This window comes from Gopherus evgoodei, chromosome 3 (genome assembly GCF_007399415.2).
Source record: "Gopherus evgoodei ecotype Sinaloan lineage chromosome 3, rGopEvg1_v1.p, whole genome shotgun sequence".
Classification (NCBI taxonomy): domain Eukaryota; kingdom Metazoa; phylum Chordata; order Testudines; family Testudinidae; genus Gopherus; species Gopherus evgoodei.
This window is the reverse complement of record NC_044324.1, coordinates 179,406,038-179,433,043: the sequence shown is the minus strand read 5'-3', so window position 1 is coordinate 179,433,043 and position 27,006 is coordinate 179,406,038. Positions and strand designations below refer to the sequence as shown.

Below are 27,006 nucleotides of genomic sequence, written 5' to 3'. Positions count from 1 at the left end.
CAAGATTAAGACATCTCCATTAGCATACAGAATGGAGAGCAGAGACAAGGGAGACTTCTCAATTTGCATACAGAATGGAGAACAGAGAACCGCCCTGAACTCTGGGACCAGAAAAAGCAGGGAAGCACTGCATCATGGAAATCTCTGCTCCAGATGCTAATGAACCTACACCTGCACACACCCAGATCAGCAATTATCAGACCAATTCTAGTAATGAATCCTTGATTGGTATCCAAAATACTGAAGCAGCCTAGTTGCATTGTGAGCTCCATGGAAGAAAACATCACCCATAGCCAAGAGTGATCAGCTCCTATTGTCAAGTCTAAAGAAAACCCTTAAGCCATCAGCTTACCTATACACAAATCTAGTGTTCTCCCTTCAACCATTGTATTTTCTCTGCTAAAATCCCTACTCACCCTCTAGTCGGGGTTCTGATGCTTAGATCCAGACTATGCATCAGTTCCACTGGGACTCCATCTTCTCCTGACTGATCATGCTGGGGGAGGTCTGCCTGTCTCCTGCCCTCAGGACCCTCAGCTACCACCATCACCTGAGAACCCCAACTAGTTCAAGCTTCTGGGAGCAGTAAGATCCCCTTCTCTTTCTCTCTCTCTCTCTGTTTTCCTTTCTACCTTTGGTATTAATCTTTAATAATGTATGATATGTTGGTTTAGCCCTCCTTGTGCAGTTATCACTATTATTCAATAAAAAACTTTTATGGTTAAGTTGGTTGCTTCTCTCTCTCTCGCTGAAGTTTACTCTTTCGTGTTTTTAGCTTCCCCCATTCACTCTACAGCAACACTTCTTTTACCTAAGCTAAAGATCCCTGCAGCACCCAAAATACTGTGGGGTTTGCTCATCAAGTAGGTTACTGTCAATTGTGATGTGAGAGTGGGGATAGAGACAGGCTGAATCTGGGACGCATAAGGGTAACAGCTTGAAAGTGCTGCTCCTCCAGCCCAGTGAGTCCAAGGACAAATAAGAGGTCAGCTTGACAGTGCTGATTGACCCAGTCCACTCAGACTTGCTCTGTTGATGTATATGTATGTGAGTGTGGGTGTGTTCATTGGGTTCTGGGGCTGGAGAAACCCAGCCCTAGGGAACCTAGGTCCTGCAGGATAGCTCCACTGGGAGGAGACTTGCCAAAGGGAGAAGTAGAACTCCATATGAAAACACAAGTGATGCAAGCAGCACATTGATAGAATTACAGAACCCCACCACACACCCTGAAGAGTAACCCGAATAAATGAGCATACCCCAAGGTAACGGGCAAATCTGGTAACAACTGACCTTTCTAATGTGATAGATGTGGAATGTTTTCTGCACTTTATATTGTCACCGAGAACTTTTCAGGCTTCAGTATATCATTCTTACATATAAGGTCTGTTAAGCTGTAAAATATGAGGATACATTAACACTATCAATGTCATACCTATGGTACACTGCAGTTGGTCACTGCATCAAGAGATCTCTCCCTTGGGCAAAAGAGTACAACTTGAAGATGCTTTTAGTCACAAAGGGACAAGAGATGCCTATCTCCATTATGCACTTGTTACATTTTACAACAAACACCTTTGTGCTTTCTCTGATGCTGCCCTTCACACTTGGAAGGAGCCCCCTGTAAACCTCTGCAAAGCCCTGTGATTATCCACCTTCAAATCCCTCCTCAAAACTCTCCTTTGCTGTGATGCCTACAAAAATCCTGACTGTTTTAGGCTGTTGGTGAGCAAAGACCACTGCCTATGATGCAGATCAGGACTGTCTCCTTATTTCCTTGTCCTTCCATGTCTGTCTGTCTGCCTCCTGCTGTCGTACATAGATTATAAGCTCTTTGGGGAAGTGGCCATCATTTTGTGTTCTGCGTTTGTACACAGCCTAGCGCAATGAGGTCCTGGTCCATGACTAAGGCTCCTTGGTGCTACAGTAATACAAATAATAAATAATATCTCCAGTTGATATAAATCCACATAGTTCCCTTAATTTCAGAACTGGGGATACGGTTCAAAGCATCCAATATAGTCTTCGACATCTCTTTTTAATGCGTCTGCCCTACTGACTGCAAAGTTACCTAGAACCATGGTTCCCAAACCTTTTAGTGCTTAGAGATATTTTGGCTCCTCAGAACAAAATACAGTATTTTTACTGACTCAGGACACCAGATTCAATAGTTCAAGAAACTAGATTCAAGAGGCAGACTAGAGTTTAGACAGTTTTGTGACTTTTTTTGAACTATATGATGTATGCTTAATTATAAAAACCAATCTAATCCAGATTTTTTCAAACTATAATTTGAAAATATGGATTTATGGCATGTTGGGACACAGCCTAAGATTTTACCAACAAGAATGGGCCTGGTTCAAACTGCACAGATGCACAATGATTGGTTGAATCTCTGATAGCACCAGACGTAAGTCAGTTTCGAAGTTTAAACAATTTCTCTATTTAAGAAATCATTGCTGAAAATCCAGACTCACAGAAGCAGCACTTTCAGAGTTTCATCACTGAGTTCTTTGTACTCTGCTTTAACTTAACATTGGAATGGAGTCAACAATTACCAAGAATGGGTTTAGAATCCAGTCAGTATCTGGAGATTAATGTTCAACGCCAAGAAAATATTAATCAAAATGGGAATACAACCCAGACAAATCAATTAATCTTGATCTTTAATGGTATTTTGATTACTTTCAATTTGTTCTTTTAAAAAGTCTGATAACACTGGAAACATCTCAATAATTCCCTTGACATCACCAATGTGACATCACCAAAGACAAAGTTTCTTCATGAATCCCTTGATTTTTTGTTTTACATCTGATATATTTGTACTTCTACCTTGAAGTGTTAGGCTCAGTGTATTCAATTTGCCAAATAAGTCCATTAGGTAAGCTAAGAAGTCCACGTTACATGTGTAATCCAGAAGGTCGGTTTTCCCAAGGGGGAAATTCTCATTTCATCATGCAATTCAAAGAGGGTTGTAACACTTTCCCCCATCCCCACCACCAGACCTCACTGTGACACAGAAGCGGAGTTGGCTCAGAGCTCATCTAGTCACACTGCATACTAAAACAATGTGTGTTCACTGCCTGGGATTTTACAAAATTACCAATTTTAATAACAATTTTAAGGGTCTCATGTACTTCAAGTTGCAACTTTTTTGATGCCAAAGCTTGACATTGAATGATGCCATGTATCCAGACTGCTGCTGGTGCCATTTGATTTGTGCTGCACCTCCACTGGTCGTTCAGGTCATAGCTGCTGCCTCATCAGTGCAAAACCCCACCTACATAGCCCCGTTGAGACTTTCCTCTGCTATGAGTGTATCAAGGGTCTTGAATATTTGCTCAGTGGTTGTTTGGGTTGGGATTTCTTTGCAAAATAGAAGTTCTTCAACCAGCTGTGACAAATCTCTCATAACATAGAAGCTGGGCCATATTGGCTATGTGTGTGGATTCATCAAGGTGCAGTGCAAAATATTGTCTCCTCTTTCCTTGATCTATAAACTTGGTCTATCCTGGACATTTTCTGCAAGGTCAGCCATCAGTGCATTGACAGATGGCATTATGTGACATAGGAATGGTTTTCAGTGTCACGGCTTTGTGCTCACTAATCATAATTCTATACAGCTACTATTGCTAGAAGTAGAAGGGCCTTGCCTACGGTGTGTGCCTGTTTGCATTTTGCATGTCACATGGCCACAATAGAAGATGCTCCCATGGCTTTGTGAGGAGCAACTGTTTCTTTAGACAGGACTTTTTTTTTATTCCCAAACACCAGAGGCTCCCCCATGAACCATTTGTGGCTCCCCAAGGGAGCAATGTCTGACAGTATGGGAAGCACTGACCTTAAATACTAGTATAAAACTCCTATTGATTTCACTGGGGCCATGATTTCATCCTTAATGTACAAATAGCAAGATATTTATTGCCACTGCCTGCTTATCTTTGATTCTAGTTTCCATTTTATTTGTCAATCTTCTGCCTTTCCCCTTGACTGCTACCTTGCTGTAATAACAGTAAAAGCACAGCCATTTCATTTGTCACAAGTTTGGCATGACACTGCCACCTTTACTAACAATTTTTTTTCCTGTCAACTTTGTCCTTCATTGGTGCAGCCCTACTTATCCTGTGGTGTAATTAAGTCTGTGTATCTCTAGCGGTGCTGTTTCACTTTCCTTTAGCCTGAAAAAGTTAGAATCATGGAAATTCTGTATAATCTGTACTTTTATTATCACTGACTCAAATTTATTCCATTCAGCCGCTTGAGATGGTTTACAAGATTTTAACAGGGGGGTTCCTGGACTTAACTTTACTATTGTAAAATAAATTGTAAAATGTGACCGGCTTAGCAGACTAAATTATTTTGTGTGTTTTACCTTAATTCAAATTCTGACTTAAAACTCACCTCTACTGCACTGCCTATAAACCACTCAACAATAGCTAGGCAATTGGTGTGCTGACACTTTCACTTATTGAGATAGTTAGGATTGTTTCTCTGGTTACCTTATCCTCCCTCAATTTATTTGTTTATCCACCTGTTATTGTCTCCTCATATGGTGCAGCTAGATTGTAAACTCACTGAGCCAGGGACTCTCTGTTTATTATGTCTGTGTGCAATGCCTAGCACAATGAGACTGGTTGAAGGCTTCTATGTGCTACCATAATATACAATAATAATAATAATAATAATAATAATAAATACATTAATAGTAATCAGAATAGTTTGTTCACAACTTACTGTTCTTTAATTCTTTTTTTCATGGTTCCATTGTGTTCTATTTCTTGGCGGTAAAGAGAATTGAACTTTCCAAAGTGTCTAAGTGACTTAGGACCCTAACACCCATTTTCAAATGCAATATAACCACTTTAGCAGCCTACAGGAGTTGCTGAGCTCCTAAGTGCCTATATAACTTTTGAAATTGGGACTTAGTCTCCTAAGTCACTGAGGAACATTTTGAATTTTCATCTGAAAACTCAGTCGGTAGCTTTTCTGCTTGAAATAAGAGCAGTGCCAAAAACAAAGCACTGTCAACTTTGAATCTCCTTTTAAATTCAGTATCAATTCTATATCCATCCTTTAGCTATGCAGCCATCTCAAAAGGGTCAATAACTACATACAGAGTCTGCCCCAAAGTCATCAGCTCCCACAGTGTTACTCCAAATCCCCACACATCGCTAGCACTGGAAATTCCATTGTTAAGCAAGCTGTCAAGAGCCATCTACCACACTAGCCTGTTTTCATTATCTCCCAGACAATGATAATCCATGGGGAATAGATCTTGGGATAGTGCATTGTCTGTAATCTTAACCTAAAGTGCACCATCAATGACCCAGTTTCTAGCAGCCAGGTCTTTGCGATTGACCTCCCTTCTGGCTAAATAGCTCATTCCATGGGTAATCTGAATAGCCATATGAACAAGATCCTGCTGGAAAATTGCCTGAAGATTGTTGGCCTCTATGAACTTGCACTGGTGCAGGAACAGCTTAAGGTTCCCCCAGTTCATGTTAGGCATCATCATCATGGGTTTCTCCCCATCTTCTCTACAGACATGGGTGATAGGGAACAGGTTCCTCTGAATTCCCTTTATACTGTAATTTTAGAAACTTTTTTTCTTGCAAATACATTGCATAGTCATTAATTTATCCTTTTCATACTGCAACACATTGGGATCATATAGGAATCTGTATCTAGAGGCTGTCTCTGGTTTGCCTGATGGGCTCCCATACACAACAGTGTGAATTTACAGCTAAAACTAGAGATAAAATTTCAGCCTTCTAAAGCAGTAAGTTCCCCCTGTACAAATACAAGACAACTGTCCTAGTTCCAGACTTCCAGCTAAGCAGTGTCTTCAGTAAGGCAAAAATGGAGTAAGTTGTACTGAGTGCAAGCAGTGAATATTTGCATTTGTCTACTCTATGCTTTTATGAAACAATGTACTATATAATCATGAGGACTCATCGAAAACAAACTGGTATTGGTTCAACTATAAACAATACAGCTCTATTCTAGCACTGCACTAGTCCAGCTGAGTAGTTAACTCCTTGACTATCTATCCAGAGATAAAAGTGAAACCATCTTAAAATACTTTTCTGATTAAATAGAGAATACATACTGTTTTGTTCCCACTGATTTCTCAGCAATCAAAAGTAGCTTGTGTTTCCTGGCAGTACATAAACAAGGGACCTAATACTAGGAATAAGTCATGAGGCACGACCTAGATGCAGGGAATTTAGCAGCATGTTAGATTCAGCAGATGGATCCCCTCAGAATAGACTGGTGTCCATTCAGAAATAGGGACTAGACCAGACTGTTGACACAGATCTTTTACAGCAGATCAAGTCCAAACCCTGTCTATAATGCAGATTCCTTTATACTGTGTTGTGCATCAGGGATACAGCCAGAGATGGCATGCTTGACTATGGAATGAAGCAGATAGCATCTGGACAGGATCTAGGAAAGGGAGAGGCACCTGAATGGAAACTAGAGAACACAAGAAGGTAGGGAAACAAGAGGAGAAAAATAGAAATAGGCCACAATTCAACAAGGTGAGACAACTCATATAGTTACAGTTAAGAATGAACTAAGTGCTTTGACTGGCAGGGGCATGCATGGCGGTGGAGGCACAAAGTCCAGTACCTGGACTTCCATGTGTAAATTGCCTTAAATGAGACACCTCAAATTGTTCCCAACACTCAGTAAACAAGGTATATGTACCCTTGATATTTGCACTTCCTTATGATCCTCAATTCTCAAGTGCTCCAGAATGGCCTTGTATATAAAAAAGCTGATGCAATTGCAGTTTGAATCGCCAAAACAATATCCTGCAGCATCAGTTTTTTATAGGCAAGGTCCTTCAAGGTTTTCAAGCCTAACACCTGCTGCTTGCAAGCTGGGAACCAGCCACAGCATGCTGTGTTGTTTTGTGTGGTATGGGGCTATAAATGTTAACAACCACCGACCTTAAATCCCCTGGCAAAAGAAAATTGCCTGCATGGGTAGCTGTGCAAAATAGAATATCCCACAGAAATGGTGCCATTAATTTTGCGGTTATAAGAAATTCATAAAAACTGATCTAATTTTAACAAATCAAGCTTACAAATTTCAGATTTACAAAGTATATTTCAGGACCTACACAAACGCTGTGTCTCAGTCAGTTATATATTATGATATCTCCAGAAATGGCACAGCAAGAAGGTTTTTAACATGTTTAATACCTGGAAGAGAAACAAGAAATCCTACTTAATCATTTTAACTGCATAATAGTTTTCTACTGAATCCGAGAGGTTGCATCTGAAGGAGCTTATTTGGCTAAAATTAAAGAACACTTCAGAAAATGCAACAGCATTGGTTTTCTGGGACTGGGACAAGATGTGAAACATTTTATGCACAGGACAAAAAGTCAATTAGAGGAGAGGTGCAGTGTTACGTAAAATATATTCTAGTTACAAAGAAGCATAAAAACAGCTAAAACAAGCTTTTAAAGTGTCAAATATTTTTAGAGAGGAAATTAATCACATAGGAAGCAGTTATCCTGACATTCTGGTGATAAAAGTTAAGGCACAAGGAATGCAGCTCCAGTTATTTTTATAACAGCCACAAACATACTAAGCTTTTCTCAGAAGATAAAGAGAAGACAGATTCCTACCTCAAGGAGTTCACAGTCTAAATAGTGAATGCATACACAAGGGAGATTTTAACCAATAAAGGGTTAGGGTGAAGAGAAACATAGATTATGGAAATATGATGACAGGGACCCTAGCCTTGCAAGCTAATCTGCAGAGGTGGATCTCTGAGCCCATGGGGGATGCCATATAGATCTCCTTATGGGAATGGGGTCAAAATCACTCAGGTTAGATACATCCAGCTGGTTCACAAAATATTTCTAAAAACATGAACATATTTTTTGTAGGAAGTCAGTTTTCAGGAAGAACCTGCATACTTTGGAGCAAGCTGGCCTTAAAATTCTGTGACAGAGTCCTTCACTTCTAGGGCACTTTATGTAGCAGACTAGAGACTATGTGGCATCTTCATTTAAATTTTTAAAAGTGGGTTTTTCCTGAATTAAATAAGAAAATGAATCGCACAATCAGTGCCTTTGACCCCTGTGTTGTTTATTTTGATATTACATTCCCCACCAGTTCGTGATGCGGGATAAGCACATTTGTAAGATGTTTCTGCTAAAAGAATCAGCAGTGAAATATAGTCATTAACATTAATGACATCTTTAGTTTTAAGTTTTAAGGTATATTTAGTTAAAGTGTAATCTATAGGTTTCAGCATTAACATACTGAGATGACTGGAGCAGTTCATGCTTCTCTGTGATATTATTTCAGTCTGTGCAGGCTCCAGCAGACATTAGGACTGTGCTCTGTTCAGGCATAAGGAGGAAGAGAAGATGGCAGAATGCAACAGAGAGGAAGGAATGAGCAAAATATCTTTTTTCACTCTAGCTGGGTCCTAGCATCCATACAGATTGTTTGTTCCTCACTGCTATGGAGCAACCCAGCAGTCAGCTCTGGGCAATCCACTTTGGCTCACACCCCATTCGTTGGGACACATCAGTCTAAGGTATTTTAACCAAGGGATGAAAATTCTTTTATTGACAACATTTTAATGCTTATGTGTCAAATTACTTTTCCATTGAATATGAATAGATTTTGTTGTTGTTTTTTATTTTATAAGGGCCTACCTTAGAAGCTGAGCTGCACTTAATTGGGTAGCATTTGTATAAAAAGTTCTTCTCATTTCTCTAATCAATTTTCTCTTTGGCAGGAGATGACAAAGTAGGGCTTTTATTGCCAAGTTCTCACTCTATTCAGGCATCCCAGAATACATTGCAGGGCTGACTTCATTCTCGCTTAGGAATAACTCCAGAGTAAGGAAGCAACCTGTGGGCTGGGAAGCCAATCCATTTTTCCCCAATAGACAAGTGTGCTGAACATTCTCATTTTTATATTCTGTGAGGTATATATTCCATAGGGTATAGAATATTGGATATAAAATAAGAATACTGACAATGTTAGACAGTTGTTGAATACACAGTTCAGTCTGACTCACCTTTCCCCACAGACAGTCTTTCTGTGCTTGCATTTATTGTAGGGGTACTGTCACCAACCCAATGTATACTAAAATGTCTTTGTAGAGCAAGAACGCAATATATTAATGAAAACAGCCACCAAAAAAAGTGTGTGTGTGTGTGTGTGTGTGTGTGTATATATCAACAATTCTCAAACTTTTGTACTGGTGACCCCTTTCACATAGCAAGCCACTGAGTATGACCCCCCGCCTTATAAATTAAAAACACTTTTAAATATATTTAACACCATTATAAATGCTGGATGGAAAGCAGGGTCTGGGTTGGGGGCTGACAGCTCGCGATCTCCCATGTAGTAACCTCACAACCCCCTGAGGGGTTCCGACCCCCTGTGTGAGAACTCCGAGTCCTGATATATACAATACTATAATTTCACATGAGGATTGGCCAAAAATAGACTGATCATTAGAGATGTGTATTGCCGAATGTCTTCAAAACTCTGTTACTGAGCATGTCCGTACAAGTACAGCAGAGGATTCTACCAGGTACTTTGCTATGTACTCTGTGCATCTGAGATTGAAATCTGCCTCAAATATTTTCAGATTTTCAGCAGCAGGTATACTATAGGAACAATCCCACACTAGAACCAAAGAGATGTTTTCTGTCTCTGATTCCTGTAGTTCTTTGTATAACAGTTGCCAGAGTATTCCCAGGTCTACACGAACTTCTGCCAGCGCAGAGCTGGGTGGCAAAAAGACATACCAAGGAAGGTGTAAAGGATCCGTAGTATAAATGAGAATCAGGCCCATATAAGTATACACACAGGCATATACTTTTAGCAACACCCACAACACCTTGAAGAACATCTACACTTTTATTCTGTTGTATGGCAATTCTTTGTTATGTTGACCCTGACATACAACACAAGATGCTCAGACTGAGCAACAGCAACAAAAACACCTCTCAGGTTATTTACATAGCTTTTGTTCAGCCAAAAAATGACACAGCAGCAAAGTCTCTGGCCACATTCCCTTCATGCAATTTAGTAGTCTGCAAACTCTAAACGTGATTTAAAAAAACTGAACAAAACATAAGCCAGGCAGATCTTGCAGCTCTAGAGCTCTCCATCCTGACTTCAGCAAACCCATCTTTTTCTCTCCTGATAATGGCTGAGTCCCTTTTAAAGACCCTCTCAGCTGAAATTTTGAAACCCTAGGTTTTAATCTAAAAAATGAACTGCTGCCTGGCTTTTTTTGTGCCTCTTTCTATGGGGATGATAAAAAGCAGTATAAGGGCATGCTCCCCTCGAAGAGGCACATATCTCATCACTGCTAACTTGATTGTTGCCATGCACAAAATATGGTGAACCAGGTGATATTGCCTGTAATGTTGATTTATATTAGACTGGCCTAAAATGACATTGAAAGTTGGCATCCAGTGTTTGAACCCTGACCCCACTGAGTACAGAGCCATTATGCCTATGGTTGTGCATGTTTTATGCCTCCAGTACTTAGGGAATATCTCAAAAATTATTATGCATCTTGATTCAGCATGTAGGGTCACACATTGCTGTATGTCATCTCAGACAGATTTATATTACAGAATACAGAGCAGACAACTAGCATGGTTTCCACTGAAGATGGTTTGCAGCACTGGATCATGGAAGTTAGAGATGGAAAAAGTCACTAAGTCCATCTCTCTGCTCAAGCAGGAGTGATACCGCTGGACTGGGCTGACCCTCCCTCCCAGCCCCACCATCTGTGAGCAAAAGCCAGTTCATTATTCTGAGGCAGTGCTGTTTCACCAAAAAGGTGAGAGTGTCCCATTTCATTCGCCTTTTATATATTCTAAACTGCATAACATCGGTCCATTTTTTTGTGCTTCATATCAAAGCATATAGAAAACTGGAATACATTTCACACTCAGTACCCTGGAGTGATCCATACCCTCCCATGAAGCTGTAAAAAGACAGTCTTCCAGGAATTTAAAAGCCAGCCAAGAACATTGTGGGTGCTAAACAGCTGACATTAATATACCGTCTTGTTACCACAAAAGAACTGCTGCAGGGTATTTTGGATATTGAAGTCAAATGGCAAAGAGAAGCTTTTATTAGGGAAAAGGGAAACTAGATGGACACTAATAGGCTAGAAAGCAACAAAGAGTCCTGTGGCACTTTATAGACTAACAGACATATTGGAGCATAAGCATTGGTGGGTGAATACCCACTTCGTCAGATGCGTGTAGTGGAAATTTCCAGAGGCAGGTATAAATATGCAGGCAAGAACCAGTCTAGAGATAACGAGGTTAGTTCAATCAGGTAGGATGAGGCCAGCTTCTAGCAGTTGAGGTGTGAACACCAAGGGAGGAGAAACTGCATTTTGTAGTTGGCAAGCCATTCACAGTCTTTGTTCAATCCTGAGCTGATAGTATTAAATTTGCAACTGAACCAAAGCTCAGCAGTTTCTCTTTGAAGTTTGGTCCTGAATTTGTGCTCTCAGTCTAGTCCTCCTGGTATGTTCATATCACCAAACCACTTCACAATTTAGTAGGATTGACCCCAACTAGAAGCTTCTGATGTTCAAGACTGTCCCAGAATAAGAATAACCAAATTATGTGGGTCAGAATTGATCTGGATTGGAAGACCCTTGCATCATAAACTGTCCAAGCTCTGGCTAGTGACAAATCAAAGTGAATATCTAGAGCACTAAATTCAAAATGAAAAGGGTACAGTGTTTCACTATATAGTAGTTTGAAGTAAAAGTGAGACTAAAGAGAATATTGTAATGTGTATGTTCTGTAATTTAATTTTCTTCACACACTACTAATCATTACAGCTGCCTAATACTCTTGTGTGCATTATTTTCAGACATATTCCTTTAGAGGCTTTCTAAAGTATCATTCACACTGATATGACTACTTTTTCTTCATCACACTCATTATTTTTGTATTCACATAGACTAATCAGAATTGAAGAAATGCTATATAAAAATTGTATTAAGAATCAGACATACTCAGAAAAGCCAAGTTATTTTCTTTAGTAATTTAGTATCTGCTCAAAGATGCCAGGTTGACAGCAGTGGGGTATGAAGTCTTCCATTTACCCTAACAAGATGCATAGCATTATTAGGAAAAAGTTCCTAACTGTCAGGGTGGTTAAAAACTGGAATAGATTGCCTAGGGAGGTTGTGGAATCTCCATCTCTGGAGATATTTAAGAGTGAGTTAGATAAATGTCTATCAGGGTTGTCTAGACAGTATTTGGTCCTGCCATGAGGGCAGGGGACTGGACTCAATGACCTCTCGAGGTCCCTTCCAGTCCTGGAATCTATAAATCTATGAATCTTTCCGCGACTTTTAGGCCAAACATGCCTGAGCTGTGTTCTGGAAGGACTATCTCCAGCTATGAGTGACAATTCAGCACCAAGACAGGTTTCAGAGTAGCAGCCGTGTAGTCTGTATCCACAAAAAGAACAGGAGAGACACTTCACAACAAGAGCTTGCTCTAAAGTAAAAAAGTATTGTAGGGTGCAGGGAGAAAGGAATAGCTTCAATAACTTTAAAAGGTTACCATTTTTGGAACCCAACTTGACTAAAATATAAAATTCCTAAATTACAATAACTTTCCATATTTTACCAATTTAACTTAAAAAAATAACATACTCTAAAAACAACTTTGGTAAATCAGACCTCTACCTTAAAAATTTGCAGTAAAACAAGTGTCTCATAGACTTTAAAGCCAAAAGGAACCATCATGATCATCTAGTCTGACCTCCAGTACATCACAGGCCACAAAATCTCACTCACCTGCTCCTCTAATAAACCCATAACCTTTGGCTGGGTTACTGAAGTCTTTAAATCATGATTTAAAGACTTCATGTTACAGAGAATGCACCATTTATTCTAGTTCGAACCAGCAGATGAACCAGGCCCCATGCTGCAGAAGAAGGCAAAAAAACAAAAAACAAAAAAAACCTAACCTCCCCCCCGAGGGTCTCTGCCAATCTGATACAGGAGAAAATTCCTTTCCAAGCCCAAATATGGTGACTGGTTAGATCCTGAGCATGTGGGAAAAACCTACCAGCTAGACACCTGGGAAAGAATTCTCTCTAGTAACTCATAGCCCTCTAGTAACTCATAGTCTCTGTTGGAGACATTTCCTAATAGCAGTTGCAGATGGGCCATATACCATCGTAGGCAATTCAATCATACCATCTCCTCCATGAATTCTGCAAGCTCAGTCTTGAAACAAGTTAGGATTTTTGTCCCCCACTACGCCCCTTGGAAAGATGTTCCAAAACTTCACTCATCTGATGTAAAGCCCTATGTGGGACTATTTTTTTAATCCTGCTCCCATCCTGCCCTGCAATATCCACTCCCATCTGCTCCTGCATTGTTTCTTTTTTATTTATCCCACTCCCATCCGCGAAAACCTTAGATTCTGCAAATCCCATAAGAGAGACAGATTCCGCTGTGCTACCAAACAAAACAAAAAAACAACCCCACCACAACTGGTTAATATGTTATATGTATAAATGGAATTGAGACACAATTTTTACCACTAAAAGAATAAAAAAAATCTTGCTTTAACCATGTAAAAAACCACTTTAACTTCTCGTATAATAGACATTAATCTTGTTCAATCTCTCGCTTAAATTTAATTATTAAAACCTTTATTTAATAAAAAAGAAAAACTTGCTTTACACTGCTGAAATTCTATTTATGACAAACTGATGAGGGATTTAATGTTTTCCCACAAAATACCATAGTCTGATTTTTTTGCCCATCCAGTACCACCCACAATAGATCATTTTACCCACTCCCGCTATTATGGCAGTGGCCCCTATGTGATCCCAGTACCAGTGCAGGGCTCTACTTTGATGGTTATAAACCTTCATGTAATTTCAAACCTAAACTTATTGATGGCCAGTTTATACTCATTTGTTCTTGTGCCAATATTGCCCTTAACTTAAATATTTGCTTTCCCTCCCTCGTGTTTATCCTTCTAATTTATTTATAGAGAGCAATTGGCTCTCCCTTCAGCCTTCATTTGGTTAGGTTACACAAGCCAAGCTCCTTAAGTCTCTTCTTGTAAGGTAGCTTCTCCAGGCCTCTGGTCATCCTAGTAACTCTTCTCTGCACCTATGCCACTTTGATTTCATCTTTCTTAAACATGGGAGACCAAAATTGCACACAGGATTCCAGATATGGTCTCATCAGTGCCTTGTATAACAGAACTAACACTTCCCTAACTCTACTGGAAATACCTCGCCTGATGCAGCCTAGAATTGCATTAGCCTTTTTTACAGCTGCATCATATTGACAGCACATAGTCACCCCATCTTTCTCTTCTGTTGCTTCCAGCTGATACGTCTCCAGCTTATAACAAAAATTCTAGCTGTTAGTCCCTAACACTTGCACTTTGTACTATTACATTTCATCCCATTTCTATTACTCCAATTTTCAAAGTCATCCACATTTTCTTGTATGACATTCCAGTCCTTTCTGTATTGGCTATACATCCCATTTTTGTGTAGTCCACAAATTTTACTAGCTCATTCCCACTTTTTGTGCCAAGGTCATTAACGAAAATGTTAAATAAGATTGGTTTCAAGAATGATTCCTGAGGAACTCAACTAGTAACTTCCTTCATCTTGACAGTTCACCTTTCAGTAGGACCAGTTGTAGTCTCCCTTTTACCCAGTTCCTTACTCACCTTTTGATTCTTGTATTAATCCCTATCTTCTCCAATTTAACTAATCATTTCCACTGTGGAACTGGATCAAATGCCTTACTGAAATCCAGGTAGATTACATTTAATGCATTTCCTTTGTCTAGAAAATCAGTTATCTTTTTAGTGATCTACTTTTTGTAAAAACATGTTGTTTTTTATCCTAATTGCCTTTTTTACCTCTATGTCTTTAACTACTTTCAAAATTTGTTGTAAGACCTTGCATACAACTGAGGTCAAACTAATGGGCCTATACTTTCCCAGATCACGTTTTTTCCTTTTTTAAAGGTAAGCATAGGCGTTGTTGACTCCATGTGTTCTCCAGGGCTGGAGCACCCAAAGGCAGGGGCGGCTCCAGGCCCCAGCATGCCAAGCACGTGCTTGGGGCGGCATGCTGCGGGAGGCGCTCTGCTGGTTGCTGAAAGGGCGGCAGGCAGGCAGCCCTCGGCAGCATGCCTGCTGAGGGCCAGCTGGTCCCGCAGCTCTGGTGGACCTCCCACAGGCGTGCCTGCGGAGGGTCCGCTGGTCCCACAGCTCCACCGAAGTTGCGGGACCAGCGGACTCTCCACAGGCACGCCTGCAGGAGGTCCACCAGAGCCGTGGGACCGGTGACTGGCAGAGTGCCCCCCGCAGCATGCCGCCATGCTTGGGGAGGCAAAATGTCTAGAGCCGCCCCTACCCATGGGGAAAAATTAGTGGGTGCTCTGCACCCACCAGTAGCCAAGCTCCCCTCCCACCAGCCCCACCTCCTCTTCCCCCCCGCAAAGCATGCCACGTCCCCACTCCTCTGCCTACCTCCCAGTGCTTCCTGCCCAGCCACCTCCAAACAGCTGTTTGGCAGTGATAGCACGCTTGGGTAGGGGGAGGAGTGGGAACGTGGCACACTCAGGGGAGGAGGCAGGAGTGGGATGGGGATTTGGGAAAGGAGTTGGAATATTGGCAGGGAGGGGGTGGAGTTGGGTGGGGACTTTGGGGAAGGGGTGGGAAGGGGCAGGGCCTCATAGAAGGGGTGGAGTGGGGGCAGGGCAGGGGAAGAGCCAGAGCACCCATGGGAAAGGGGGGAAGTCGGCGCCTATGAATATAAGTATTAAATTTGCAATTCTCCAGTCATAAATTACAACCCCTGAGTTCACAGTGCCATTTGAAACACCTGAGAATATGATTAGCCAGATCATCGGGTGGTATAAGCTGACTTCAACAGAGTGACGCTGATTTATACTAGCTGAGGATTTAGCCTTTCGCTGTTGAAAAAAAAATTAAAAATATTAAGATTTATAATGGAAATAGCTAGCTAATATTATTTTGCTGCATTTAAAACAAAAAACTGTGGAAATAAATGTCCAGCTAAAAGTGAGAATTGTTTGCTAAAGTAATGATAAATCTCAACTTTCTTAAGGTAATGTTTGGCCATCCTCTGCTTTCCCAATATTGACAAAGCAAGTAAGGCTCAATCAATACACCCATTCCTTTGCGAACTATTAAATTATACATATTGCTAATGAATAGTCATTTAATTGGCACAGGAGCATTCAATTTAAAAGTTGTCTAAAATACACACTGAACATAAAAAAATTAGCAATGACTTTTCAGCTGAAGCCTCATTTGAAAATGCTATTGTCAACTTTTCTGTCTTAAGTTAGCCTTCTTGCTACATTTGCAGCTCAAATGCTGATACAGTGGTGTCCCATTTATTACAGAACCATTACTATAGAAGAGTACATTCTTCTAAAACATATGAACAAGTTACTTTTTTGCATGAATTACCTGAATTAGTTCATCGAGCTCCGATGCATTCACACAGGAATGCTCAGATACAAATGTCTGCTTCTGAATCACAATGGTGGCTCTTTGGGAAGTTTCATGTGGCTGTTCCAGGGCTTTGAAGACAGTAGCTCCAATTATTAAATATACAACAACCACCAGAAAAATCGTTGAGACTGTCTTCCATTTCATAACATTAATAGCCGAATCACATTCCTCTCGTGATGAGAGCACTGTGGGTTTTGTAGAAAATGATAGCCGTGGTTTGGAGTTCTGAGTGGCAGATTTGGGATCCAGCAAGTCAGGTGCCGCCACTAATAAAACAGAAAAAGAATGTTAACATCCACAGCATTGGACAGAGGTGTATTTATCTGTACACCCTTCTTGCCAGAAGGTTACAGAGATCCTATTAATTCAACATAGAGTTTATAGATAATTGTGTTGTTATAAATGCATTTCACTTGTACATCATATTATATTACTACAGAATGACTGGTTTCATCAACTGCTAGGCCTAATAACATGCTATTTATATGTACACACATGCATACACTCACTTGCATTGTTTACTATAGATATATCTTCTCTATAAATACTCTGCAAGTGTAATTCTAACATGCAGTGTTTCCTCTATTTTCGTGTGTTCCTTTGAATCAGTATAAAAAGGTATTTTTCAGTAGAGTATCCTCACATCTTGAACAATCTTAGGCATTGCTAGTATGCTTCTCAGACTACATTTTTAGTTCAGCCTTAAAAAACTATCAGGAAAAAAGGACTTACATATGCTCAACTCTGCGTTCAGACACTCATTAGAACATTTGCAGTTCACTTCCAAATTCCCCACACAGGTAACTATAAAAATGATTCATTCTTACTCCTAACAGTTTGAAAGTGTTGGCTAAACCCTTTTAAGAAATGCCAGGAACACATGTGCATGCCTATTGGAAAAGTCAATCATCTTATTATAGGATATTTGATTTTTTACTGCTACAGGAAACCCACTGGGGCAGTAATGATCACCTGTGTGTGTTATCAAGTAGCCCCATAATGCATGTGATTACAAGTAACTGCACTAGTAATTATATAAGAATAATACACACCAAGTACACTTCAAGGTCTCCTGAGGGAAGATTGCATCAACAATACAATATTTAAAATTATTAATATATTTTGAATGGCTGCAACACCACTTTCAGCTGTTGTGGGGAAGGCCTACTTCTAAATGTAGATTCAAAAGTCTCTCTCTCAGGTGTCTGGAAGCTGGGCATGCCCCCAGAGGAGGGAGGGAGTGTCATTTTCCACAGGGATAGGATCTCCAGTACTCGCTGGAGGTTAACCTACAGGATTAGAGGAGCTCACATTAAAAAATAATCGTGCAATACAGGTCAGAATAAAGGCAGACCTAGGAAATTAATGTAGTGGACCTGAACCTTGGGAGGTGGGGGAGGGTTAGAGGATGAAAAGGCAGTCCCCAAATGAAATAGCTCTGCTTGTGTCTCGGTGCACAGCTGTGATATAGTTACTGAAAGCTAGAATCTGGTTCTAACTAACCGGGAGCACCAGACCAGCATGTAAATACCCTTGGAGTGTAGTGGGCATTGAACACCGTATGAGGCTATTGATATGCCCCAGGACAAAAATCGATGTGTGTGTGGCTAAGTTTGGGAAGGACACCTGATTTAATAACTGCTCCTTCCAGCTGCGCTCTCTCCTCGGATTGACGTGATCTGTGATGGGGGAGGGGAAGGGAAGCACCATCACATTTTCCTTTCAGTCAGAGCTCCCCTTGCCAGTCGGAATTTTTCCTATTATCACGACCCTCTGTCTCCAAACCCAAAACTGGGGGCACCTCAGGCTACACCAAGCCTTGTGCTGTAGACTAGGAAACTGCTCCTCTTTCTGCTTGGCTTGGACACTTGCAGACAGACACACACGCATCCCAGCACCATGAAGAAGGGTAGACCTGCCCCCAGTCCTCCTGCTACATTCCCCCTGCAGCCCGCTGAATGCAGCTAACAAAGGAGAACTGGATGGCTGTGAAGAACCCTAAACTGATCCACCCAGTGATGCTCCGCAAACCTCCCATCAACTTCCCCAGCCCCCTGCTGACACCCATCCACCTTGCCAGGAGACGGGATAATTCAGTCGACAAGGACATTTTCACACCCCCGAGAGGAGCAAAACGTGAACGCTGGCCCCTGGCCCCCTTCCTCTGCTCCTCTCGCCAGCTCGCAAAGATGCGCTGGGTTTAAAGTGCTTGCAAAAGGCATCCTTGCAAAGCGGGGTTTGGCTGGAGAAACGGTCCGGGTTGGAGCCCGGAGCCCAGCCCGACCCTCCCGGACAGGGGGAGCTACACCCACCTTAGACAAAAGAGAAGTGATAGAAACAAAAGCCAGGCGGGTGTTTAACCGAGCCTGCAAAATCCGGGACGGAGGCGCAGGAAGGAAAGGGGCGAAGAGGGGGAGTGAGCAGCCCTGGGTCCCTCCTGCGAGGAGGCACTGGGAAAGCAAGGGAGCATGCAGCATTCAGATAGACTGTGATCTAGAAACACACGCCATTGTGCCAGTACTCACTTCTTATTTACAGACCCGGCGCCCTCTCCTTTCTTCATGGGCAGGCATTTTTTCAGGGCTTGGGTAGGTGCCGTTTGACCAAATGGAAAAAGAAAGAGACACAGAGAGAAGGACCAGACCCAGGGCAGGTTTGCTGCTGCTGCGCTCAGATTCCGCGCGGAGCGGAGCCTGGCGTTCTCCCTGTCACTGGAGGGGTGTGTGTGTGTGGGTGTGTGTGTGTGAGAGAAAGAGATCACCCTATGAGAGAGATCGCTCTCTCTCTGTGTGATCACCCTGTGTGTGATTGTCCTATGTGCGTGTGTGATTACTGAGTGTGTGATTGTTATGTGTGGGATCACTCTGTGTGTGTGTGTGTGTGTGTGTGTGTGTGTGTGATGGCCCTGGCTGTGTGTGTAAGATCACCCTGTCTCTGTGTGAGATCGCCTTGTATGTGTGACCACCCTGTGTGTGTGTAACTCGCTCGGGCACCGTGTGTGTATCAGCCTCTTTCGGTGTGTGACTGCCAGTCCCTGAGGTGTGTCTGTCACAATCTCAGTGTGTCTCTGTCTTTTGGTCTGTGTGTGTGTGTGTGTGTGTATATCCGCATCCCTCTTTCGGTCAGTGTGGGCGGGGGCCTGTCTCCTCTCGGCCCCTCTGTCTTTCTCCCATGTGCATCTCAGCCCCGGTGCCTGCTTCTCACGCGGTGTCTGTGCCCCCTGCTCCGTCACTTTGTCTCAGGCACTGGGCGTGGGGTGCCTGACTCTAGGTGCAGCTGTGTGTGTGTGTGTGTCCTTGCTTTCCGCCTGTGTGTGTGTGGTGGGCGGGGGGGGGGATGCTTCCCCCGGTGTATCCCAGCCGCTGGGCGCGTCTCCCCCTCCCTCCCTCCACCCCGCTCCAGCGCCAGGGGCAGCTGCACCCTCATCTCGGTGAGCTGCTCGGCATTTCTACCGGCCAGAGCCCTAACAAGGGGAGGGGAGTGAGGCACTTGCCTCAGGCACACAAAGCCCAGGGGCACAGAAAGCGATGGAGGGAAAAAAAGCCGCTGTCACCAGATATTTATAACCCAGGTGATCTGCCCCCAGCCCCACCTGTCGCCTCCCCCCGCGCCTCCCCGAGTGTCCCCCAGCCCTAACTTGCTCCCGCTCCCACCATCCTTCCCAGCCCAGAGCAGAGCAGCTCCATGCTGCCTCCCTGCAGAAACTGCTGCCGCAGGGTCCTAGCGCCCCCCCTCATCTGCTCTGACTCTGAGCCTGCCCTTCCCCCTCAGACCCTTTCATTTTCCAGTGGGACCCTCCAGCAGCACAGGCCCCCCCCTTCGCCTGCAGTCACCGCTCCTGCCCCATGCTGGACAAGAAGGTAGCCCCATCCCGCTACAGTCAGGGGCAACAGCAGGGGAGGAGACGCACACAGCACCTCCTGGCACCGACCACAGGGGAAGCGAGGGAGATGCCTGGACCTGAGAGCGGCCCTACGAGCCCTTGCAGTGACAGTGGTGGGGATGAGTGTACTGCTGCAGGGGGCAGGAAAGGGGGATTCCTCCCCCAGAGCTTGCTGCTGCCGGCAGGGAAAGGGCTGGGGGGAGTCCTCCTCTCTGGCCCCTTCCCAGAGCAGCCTGCTTGCACCCCAAACTCATCCCCAGCCCTGCCCCAGAGCCCACACCCCCAGTCAGAGCTTTCACTCCCCCACCGCACCCTCAACCCTAAACACCTTATCCCCAGTTCCAGCCAGAGCCCTCATCTCCCTGCACCCTGACCTTCTGTCCCAGCCCTGAGCGCCTCCCATTCCCAGCCCCAGACAGAGCCCTCACCCCCACACTCCTACTCTCACCCTGAGCCCCTCTCACACTCCAAACCCCTCATCTGCAGACACAACCCACAGCCCTTACCCCTGAACCCCATCCCTCTGCACCCCTCCCATCCCCAAACTCCCTCCCAGAACCTGTACCCCCTCCCTCTGTACCCCCTCCCATCCCCAAACTCTCTCTCAATCCTGTACCCCAGCCTATGGCTTGCACCCCAGACCTCCTCCCTCACCCAAACTCCCTCCCACAGCCTTGGGCAGGTGAGGGGGCAGAGTTTGGGTGGGGGTGGGTTCTGGGCATGACTAAAATTTCTACAAACCTGCCATCGCTGATCCTGTCCTGCAAACCTGAACTCCCAGCATTCTCAGGACACATGCTGATCCCTAGTGGCCACTGCTGATATCCAGCAACTCCCTCCTCTCTTAACCTGTGAGTCTCTCTCTGGATTGGAACTGGACTGGAACCAAAGACCATCTTGGAAGCAACATTACCAGCCAAAGCAGTCAAAAATCATGAGTTGACCCCCCAAAATCACAGGCTTTACCTCCGCCGCTTCATTTGTTCTTTGACGGCAATTCAGCGGCAGGCCCTTCCCTCCAAGAGGGACTGAGGGACCCACTGCTGAATTGCCACCGAAGAGCTGGCCCTGGGGGAGGTCGCAATTTTATATTCTTGCCTCGGGCTCAAAAATACCTAGTTATGGCTCTGCTACCTGTCCCCTTCGCTCGGCAGCACAAGTACCAGGCTGAGGCAGATGCTGCAGGGATGAAGTGGGGAGAAGGCAGTTAAGAGAAGAGGTCTGTGCAGGAGAGATACATCCCAAACTGGTGGGTGCTGACTTGGAAGCCCCCGGGGGAGCGCACTGGGGTGGAGGAAAAGCCAACAGCCACCCCCAGCACTGAGACACAAGACCTGCTCATGGTCTTCGCCACGGCCCCTCGGGGATCTTCCTCCCACAGCTTCCCCAAGGGAACTTTTGAACGTGACGAAATATCACTGTAGCGAGCAGAGAGCCATCAGGCTAGGCTTAGGAAAGTTTGAGTGTAGTGAGCTCCCACATCCCGGGGACCCCTTCTATTTCTTCCTCCTCCGCAGCTCTGTGTTGTAACCCCTGATTCGGTTCTTTGCTGGGAGGAGTTTATCACCTGGCAGCAGAGAGTCACCGCTTGGTACCTCTCCCATACCATGAACTATCTTCTGCTTGCTTCCCCTTTAAATCGGCACTGTAAAGGAGAGACTGCTTCCTCTGAGATTTTAGTCCTTGAGATGCATGAAATTATTGTTATGTTTGTCACATATGGATCTGAGGTCTCCTGGTTATCTGTCAGCTGTGACAATACCCTTGGGTCAGTTTCACAAGTGGTTAATAGGTGGATGCCCTTGCAGGGTAAAATGTATAGCCAATATGCACCAATAAATAGCTACAGTACCATCCATCAGCCATTCTTCCTCTCCTGGCCAAAAAAAGGTCAGAACAAATACAAATATTCAAGAAGCAATAATAATAAATTGGTCTGGGTCACAAACATTTGAAGCCAAAGGCTGTATCATTAAAACTGCTGAAGTATGGCATTCCTCCCATATTTTATAGGCTATAATCCTCCTTGAATCAGAAGCACTATCACTAAGCTGACTTATTTTAACATCTCTCCCTCTTAAAGTGACATGATACAATTGGACAAATGGATACATTACCGAGTTCCCCAGAACTCTGATTGCAGCAGTATCCATCATGCCAGTCTTCTCTAGGACGTTCATGTCTCTACAGGACACAGAGTATAACTCTAAATCTCATCTGCTGTTTCAGTCTGAGGTTTGCAGACTATTCATCACCATTGTGGCCTAGCAAAACAGTTGTTGAATAATAAGAGACATTGGGCCAAATTAAAAAAATCCAGTTGCAAATTGTGCTTAAATCACCGTTTCATCGTCTTAAGAGCACAATCTTGAAACAATTCAAAACATGTAAGTAATTTCATTCATGCAAGTATTCTACTCAGACTTGTCACCTGAGTAAAATTACTCACTAGTTTAAGTAGTTGCAGAATCCAGTTAGCCGGTGGGGCTGTCACTGCTTATTTACATGACCCAGCTCTCTTCCTTTAGGGCTTGGAACATTTCATACATAAAACACCACCTCTTTTCCCCAGTCCCCTGAAAGGGTTGCCACCCCTAAGGCTGTACAAATACTTTCTGTTCTTCTCATGTGGAAAATAATCATTTCACAGGATTCCTTCCAATCCTTATGGGAAAAAGAGCATGAACACTTTCTTCCATGCAGCGCTGAGACAGTAAGGAATACTATGGAAAATAGTACCACATGTCTTTCTTCAGTTATCTAAATATTTTGAAAGGGATTCTTTTTCCTGAGTTCTTACAAAGTGCTCAAATGGGGCCAGATCCACTCCTCATAATTTGAAATCAATGGGAACCTTCTGATGACTTCATTGGGTTTCGATCAGGCCCTAAATCAATATATTCTGTGAAACAGGTAGAACCTATTTTGAAGACACAAGAAACTCCACTTCAGGAATTACTGTATTGTACCCACAAATCGGATACCTGAGAAGCAGTCTCTGGGAAATTAATATCAATCTGTCAACACTCCTTAGCTATCACTTTCCACCTGAGGCAATCACTGGTAACGTTCTTGACTGATGTTTATTGCTTTCTCAGAAAGGAGTCTAGCTATGCCATGGCACCCACTTTCTCTCCACTCAGCGCTAATGCTACAAGATGTGACATTTTTATGAGGCTTATTGAAATCCAGAAAGAACAACATTTCCATTGGTGAGGTACAACAAAAATTGTTGTGTAGAGCAACTCATTTTCTTGAGGCCTTCTAGAGCTCCAGCATCTATTCTTTAGAGTCATGACCTCCTATGTGTTTGTTGTAACCTACACCGCACACTGTTTGAATATTGTGTGTGACCATTTTGCCCTCAGAGCTGAAGCTGACATTTGAACAGTTTGAAGTGTCAGGATTATAGCAGTTCTGAACTTTACTAAACAAACATACTCGCATGCAGCTCATTGCTGACAAAACATACCACCACCCAGCATGGACAGGATTAAATAATAGGAGGGGTTACAACAGGAGACTCTAAAAGGAGAATCTGCACAAACTCAGAAGTTTTAAAGTGCTCAACACAGGGAAGTAAAACAGTACATGAAAGTTATGTCAAAACGTCTATTACATGTTAATTACAGAGAGTGTGAGGGGACATATTACCAGCAGAATGGCAAAATTAATCACATACAATGGCTGCTGAAAGCTGCTCAAAAGATGGGATATGCTAAAAGTAGGTTCAGCAGAGATAGATGGATGGGAAGAGTGCAGGTGAAGGAGTCTAAGTTACATGATAAACAACATATTCATACTAAAAACAGCTATAGCCAATCTAAATATAGATATTACAAGAACATACCTGTGGGGAAATTTGGTTTTCACAAAAATACATCACCATCAACAGAGTTGTTTCAGTGTAACAGGAAAAGGCCTGACTGTCAATATAGCCCCATCTCTTGGGGGGCACTTCCTTTATTCCCCTTCAAGTGCAGGGGCACTTCCTGTCTGAAAGGCGAGTCCTTCACTCTTAACGAAGAGCAGTTGCATTAAGTCTGGAGTTAGTGACTCTTCCTTAGCCTTCTCACTGCTCGCTTATGGCAACTTCTCCTCCCTTTCCTTCTCTGCTTGGCCTGATAAAAGGCTTGCAGTTCAGTATTTAATATTTATTTGGTCACTGATAATTTCTCTGTTCCCAAAGGATTACCACAGTGGGATTTCATTATGGGGAAAATTCTACTGCCCTCCCTGTGCAAGACAGAGTTTTGGGACCCCTGTCAGAAACACGGCATCTCAGACCTAACCACACAGGAGAGTCAGGTTGGGGGGCAGGGCAGGGCAAGAAGCTGGGCATGTTTTGTTACCTGCAGACATATTTATGCACCGTCTTCCTGCCAGTGAACGGGAGTGCAGCTCTGGTGCTGAAGTAGTGGTTGTGAAGTGGCTTTTTTGCCTTTTTGCAACTTGAAGTGCCATGTATTTCCTTACAAATTCCTGAACTTTGATGGGACTATTCACATACTTAAGAGCTCCACATATGCTTAAATGCTTTGACGGATCAGGGCCTTAGAGCATGGGCTACGTGCTAGATATAGAATTCAGGCTGTGTGTTGGGGGGGAGAGTATACCATCTGGCCCTATAAACATAGTGGAAATTTATTTAAAAGCATAGAAGCAACTTGAGACTTTCAGAAAAGGCCAGACCCTAGAACCTTTTGATGTCAGTGGCAAAACTTAAATGAAGTTTCATTATAGCTAAGTTCAATATAAGCAAGTGCTACTGTACTTGGTTTACAAAGTTATTTTTAAACCTCATTTTATTCATTCAGCGGTCTTTTTTAAAGTGGTCTGTCTCTAAGTTTCTTTGGAGACATTAAAATCTCCCTGCCAGGTCTTAGCAGGGCTGATGAGGACATTGGGGCCATATTCTGCCATTAAAGTGTTAGTCATATCCTTCCATGGAAATCTGCATTAGTAACAAATAATGACTTAGGGCTTGTCCCTCCCACATGCAGATGGGATGGGTATAGGCTGTTCTCAGAAGCTGTGTAGGCAGAAACCTCACAGTACAGTTCAAGTAGGGGTGCACTCAGTTTGGTGCACTGCAAACTGTACCTAGATTTTCTTCCAAATGCACATGTAGCCAAAATAAGGTACAGTGGGACACATTGGGCATGCCCATCATAGCCGTCCTAAGCCTTCATCCACAATCTGGAAATTGTTATGCCTCCTAGGAACCAGGGTGCGGCCCCTACCACTCCCAACCTATCTGGCTGCTAAATGGTGTTGCACAGAGCTCAGCCATTCCCATCTCCTATAATGTCTCTCCTAATGCACCACTACTATCCCTCTGAAGGTATGAGCACATCAGTTCTCATGAATGTTATGAAAGACTTACCGCACTAACATTGCATCAACCAATGTTTGAAATCAGACTATATTTAATCATAATATTTTACTGAAGAAAAAACATGTTGAGAATAGACATCAATAAGTAACACTTCAATAATAGTAATTATTACACCTCTGTGTCTGATTTACAGTGTGATAAATTATTTGCAAAGCAGCTAAACAATTCTCTCACATCATCAGTCTGTAGAAAAATGTTTGTATATACCCGTCTATTTTCATACAACACAGTTGTCAGTCTTAACTGGGCTCTAATTCTTTCCATCTCTCATAAATCTTATTCACATGCAGTAAGTGAGAAGCCATTTTAGAATTAATGAAGTAGTTGCTGTTGTAATTAATATTGTAAATCTGTATTTTTCTTCACTGGCTTGCTAATCTCCCAGTGGGTTTCTCTCCCTGCCCATGTCATATTATAAGATCTAATAGGATTTATTTCTCAACTTTTTTTTTTTTTTTTTTAGTATTTGCTTTCACAAAACTGTCATCCTTGGACAATCTCAGAAGAGGTAGTTATGACAAAGTCTTTGTTGCCACATTTCAGCAGATAAATGTGAATTGCTGTCTGTCATCATGTTATGAATTACTTGCACGCGGAAAAAATGGATTACTATTTTGAATTAATATTTTATTGTGGAAGAAAAGCTAGCGGTGCTCTGGGCTGCTTCCAAAATTCATTGCCAATGTTCTTCTGTAATTAACTTTGTTTCTTTTCTTTATTTTTGCCTAATTAGTCTAGATTCATAGCAGGAGATTGACAAGCAGGAGATCTAGGTTCTATCACTGGCTCTATCACCCATTTATACAAGTCATGTAACTCCCCTGGTAGATTTTCATGGCAGTCTTGGAATACTGATGATCTAGATATATAGACATGATCTTTCTATTTTGTATACAGACAGAGAGGCAGTGATAGACTACACTAATACAAAAAAAGACATGCATGTGCTATTACATGCATTAGGCCTGACAAAACAATCTTATTTAGGTAACATTTGCACTGACTGTAAGGGCAGTTTGGCTTCAGCAAGGAAGTAAAGGCCTTGCCTTGCAGAGCTCAGAATCTCCCTTTTACATTTGTAAAGCACCACATACATATTTTATGGCACTCTAGTAATAGCTCCAGTGATCTCTACTACAACATCTGTAAACAAATATATAT

General features: G+C 42.8%; 1 protein-coding gene across 3 annotated transcripts in view; it reads right to left on the bottom strand.

Moving 5' to 3' along the window:
• KCNK2 (potassium two pore domain channel subfamily K member 2) overlaps positions 1–27,006 on the bottom strand; it is a 178,632-nt gene that overhangs the window by 118,805 nt on the left and 32,821 nt on the right. Inside the window, exons 1-2 of one of the 3 annotated variants that reach the window (XM_030557540.1) lie at positions 22,897–22,985; positions 16,520–16,830 (exon numbers count right to left, since the gene is read on the bottom strand). In XM_030557540.1, coding sequence (XP_030413400.1) covers positions 16,520–16,830; position 22,897 — 312 coding nt within the window. In that variant the 5' untranslated portion in view covers positions 22,898–22,985. Of the gene's footprint in view, positions 1–16,519; positions 16,831–19,089; positions 19,428–22,896; positions 22,986–27,006 lie in introns of those variants that run through there. The other 2 variants (XM_030557539.1, XM_030557538.1) reach the window with 2 other exon arrangements.